Here is a 2950-nt window from a genome sequence, read left to right on the forward strand (position 1 = left end):
GAGCACAGTGGGATACTGTCTGTCCCTGGGGTGCAGAGAGAGATTGAGCGGCAGTGGAGTACTGTGTGTCTGTCCCTGGAAGAGAGAAGGCGTGTGCAGAAAGCTCACTCCAGAGAAGGGTTTAGATTTGCACCAGTGGGGACCAAGGCAAGGGCGCCATCCACTGGTGACTATGTTTTAGCTCCAGGCACGCTCCCCATAAGGAAACGGAGCCTAGAAAACATGGCAGCTGAGCTAGGCTCCATTTGCTTCCATGCACTGTCCCGGAGGGTCCCGCCCCTTTCCCACCAGCCACAAACCCAGAGCAACGGCTTAATCATTAGGTGAGTAAAAACATGCGTCAAGAAAGAAATAAAATGACAGCTGGCCTTACTCCCCGCTGCCCTGTCAGCCCCCACACTGGCTTAGCTCGGAGCTGGAGAGCCAAAGGCATTAGCACAAGCCACCGACAGAGATGCAGGAAGCCCAGCTATTCTGTTAGGGACTGTGGGTGCCCCACTGTGTGGTACTGCACGTCCAGCATCCCCAACAGCATTTTCCTGGTGACACAGCCCAAGTGCAGGGCAGGTGACAGGAAAGGGCTCTCAAGAATTACCAAAGTAACCCTGTCGGAAAGAACCAGCTTAAGGCCGGAGAACGAGGGACAGGGAGGCACCTCTGTTGGGTCCAAGAAAGTTACCTTTAAGAACATACATGTGATCTACTTCTAACAGTTGTGATCCAAGCACTTGGCCGAGTGGATGCGTGTGGGGACAGAGTGGAGGCGCAGAGACAGAGAGGCTTCAGGTGAGACGCCCACAAGTCACGAGCGTCAGGAAGCGACGAGGGCTGGCTGCACACTAAGAGTTTGGTAGAATCACTAACACGAACTTTCTCTGTATCAGGTGGGCTCCCAGCATTTATTACGCTTCAATAAACCTTCATCTTGCAGGGGTGCTGACTGCCATGTCGTGGAGGACAAACAATGGAGGGCGGGAAGCACAGGAGCCGCGTCAGGCCCCACTGGCCACTGAGACACAGAGTCGGGGCCTTGACTCGGCTTTACTTTTGTCTGACATTTTTCATAATAAAAACTTAATTCTTAACTGGCTTCATTTAAATTTTTGCTTATCGTTTAAGTTTAAAACTTGGAGACGCTGTGAAAAAGCAAGGTGTCCATCCAGTCCCATCTATGTCGTTGTAAAACAAGGTATCTGTTTTCGGCTGTACAAACCAGAGGCTAGAATCGAGGCTTCCAACGCTCAAACCACACTCCCTGCCATCGAGTCGATGACCATCAGTGACCCTACAGGACAGGCAGGACTGCCCCTGGGGTGGCCCAGACGATAACTCTTTACGGAAGTAGAAAGCTTTGATACCGAGCAGCTGGTGGTTTCAAACTGCTGACCTTGCAGCGAGCAGCCCAATGTTTAACCACTATGCTAGCAGGGCTCCCTGGAACCAAAGCTGACTTAGCCCTATTTATTTCAGCAATTCATCCAGAAGATGAAAACAGCACCATCGACCTCATCCAAAGACGCAATTCTAACATAATTTTAGCTTTTTTATACATTAAACTATTTAACATATTGCTTTGATGATTGGCATATGACACGCCATTGTAACGATGTCCCACTTAAAGAGAAACGTTAAATCACACGGAACCTGAGGAAACATTCTCAAAGGTCTACTGTATTCCGGTTATCAGTGACAGTATTACACTAAGAGACCTCTGAGGGGACACGGGGTCACAGGAGAAAGGGTGCCCGCCCAGCGAGGAAGAAGAGCTAGCCGGTGTCTTTCCTGAAGAAGACAGTGAAATCCCAATCCCATCAAGGCAGTTAGGCGATCAAAGAATAATTTTACAAGCAGCAACTTCCAAATGCCAGCAGGGACGTCCACTGGGGTCCACTGTCCTCAATGCCGTTCATCAGCTCCCCCAGAAGGTTGGGAAACTCTGCTCGAGTCGTCTTCTCTGTGGCCTTAACTCCAGGGCTGCATTCTGTGTTGCTCTGCTTTCCCTCACAGAGAGCAACAGACACCAACCTAACAACTGGTGTGTGAGGGGCCGAAAGGCTGTGTCAATCCGCACTCACTCTGCAGGGACTCTGAGCTGGCCCCAGCCACCCCAGGACACCTGGCGTCATCGGGGCCCACCCAACCCGGGGTCTCTGAGCCCCATGGGCTCTCGGGGAGGGGGTGCCTCACCTGCGATGATGGTGGTCGCCTGCCGCCGCACATTGTTCTTGTCTGTGTATTCGCCGTAGTCGACTTTCCCTTCCACGAAAATCCGAGACCTGGGAAAGGCGGCACAGGGACTTCAGCCTGGGCCTCCGAGCACCCCTCACCCGAGTTCATCATCCACCCCACCCCCTCAGACCGCGCCGTCAGAAGGCACAGTCCAAAGGGCTGGGCACAGAACCAAGGCTTCAGTCCAACCTGACCGGGGCCTTACCAGGAGTTGTTGCTTAAGAAGAAAACTGCTCAAAACCTTGTTCAAAACTTTAAGCCAAATGTAAGAGGCAAACCTAGGAGCTGGAAGGCCAGGCATCCAGGAATGGTTCCCAGCAGCACTGCCCAGTGCCTGACACTGGATGCCCTACTGGCCCACAGAGTCTGGCTGGTTTGTCCACTTCGTTCTACAGTGAGGGCTCACAGCCCAATCCTCAAGGGACTTAGGTTATGAAAATCCAAAACCAAGGCTTGTAGCCTAGTGGGTCAGCAGTCAGTCAAGTCCTGACCTGTCTGCACAGTCTGGGGAGCCACAGCTATAGCCTTGGGGGTGGGGGGGGGTGTGTGACATGTATTCTGAGCCACCACACCCACTGAAACACAGCCAGGAAGTCAAACACAACAGAGAGGATCAGTGGCCAAGGAGACAGACACAGACACATGTGCCCATGCATGTCAGCAGGTGGAAGGGCACGGCACCGCCTTCTCCTGGAAACACTCTCTCTCTCTCTCTCTCTCT

General features: G+C 52.6%; 1 protein-coding gene across 1 annotated transcript in view; it reads right to left on the minus strand.

Annotated features, from left to right (window-relative positions):
* Nucleotides 1-2950, minus strand: part of SSBP1 (single stranded DNA binding protein 1) — a 9671-nt gene that overhangs the window by 1857 nt on the left and 4864 nt on the right. Inside the window, exon 5 of the mRNA XM_004713960.2 lies at nt 2188-2276. Within this exon, the coding sequence (XP_004714017.1) occupies nt 2188-2276 (89 nt within the window). The remainder of the gene's footprint in view (nt 1-2187; nt 2277-2950) is intronic.

This window comes from Echinops telfairi, unplaced genomic scaffold, assembly GCF_000313985.2.
Source record: "Echinops telfairi isolate 266 unplaced genomic scaffold, ASM31398v2 ScPeMD7_23;HRSCAF=83, whole genome shotgun sequence".
Lineage (NCBI taxonomy): Eukaryota > Metazoa > Chordata > Mammalia > Afrosoricida > Tenrecidae > Echinops > Echinops telfairi.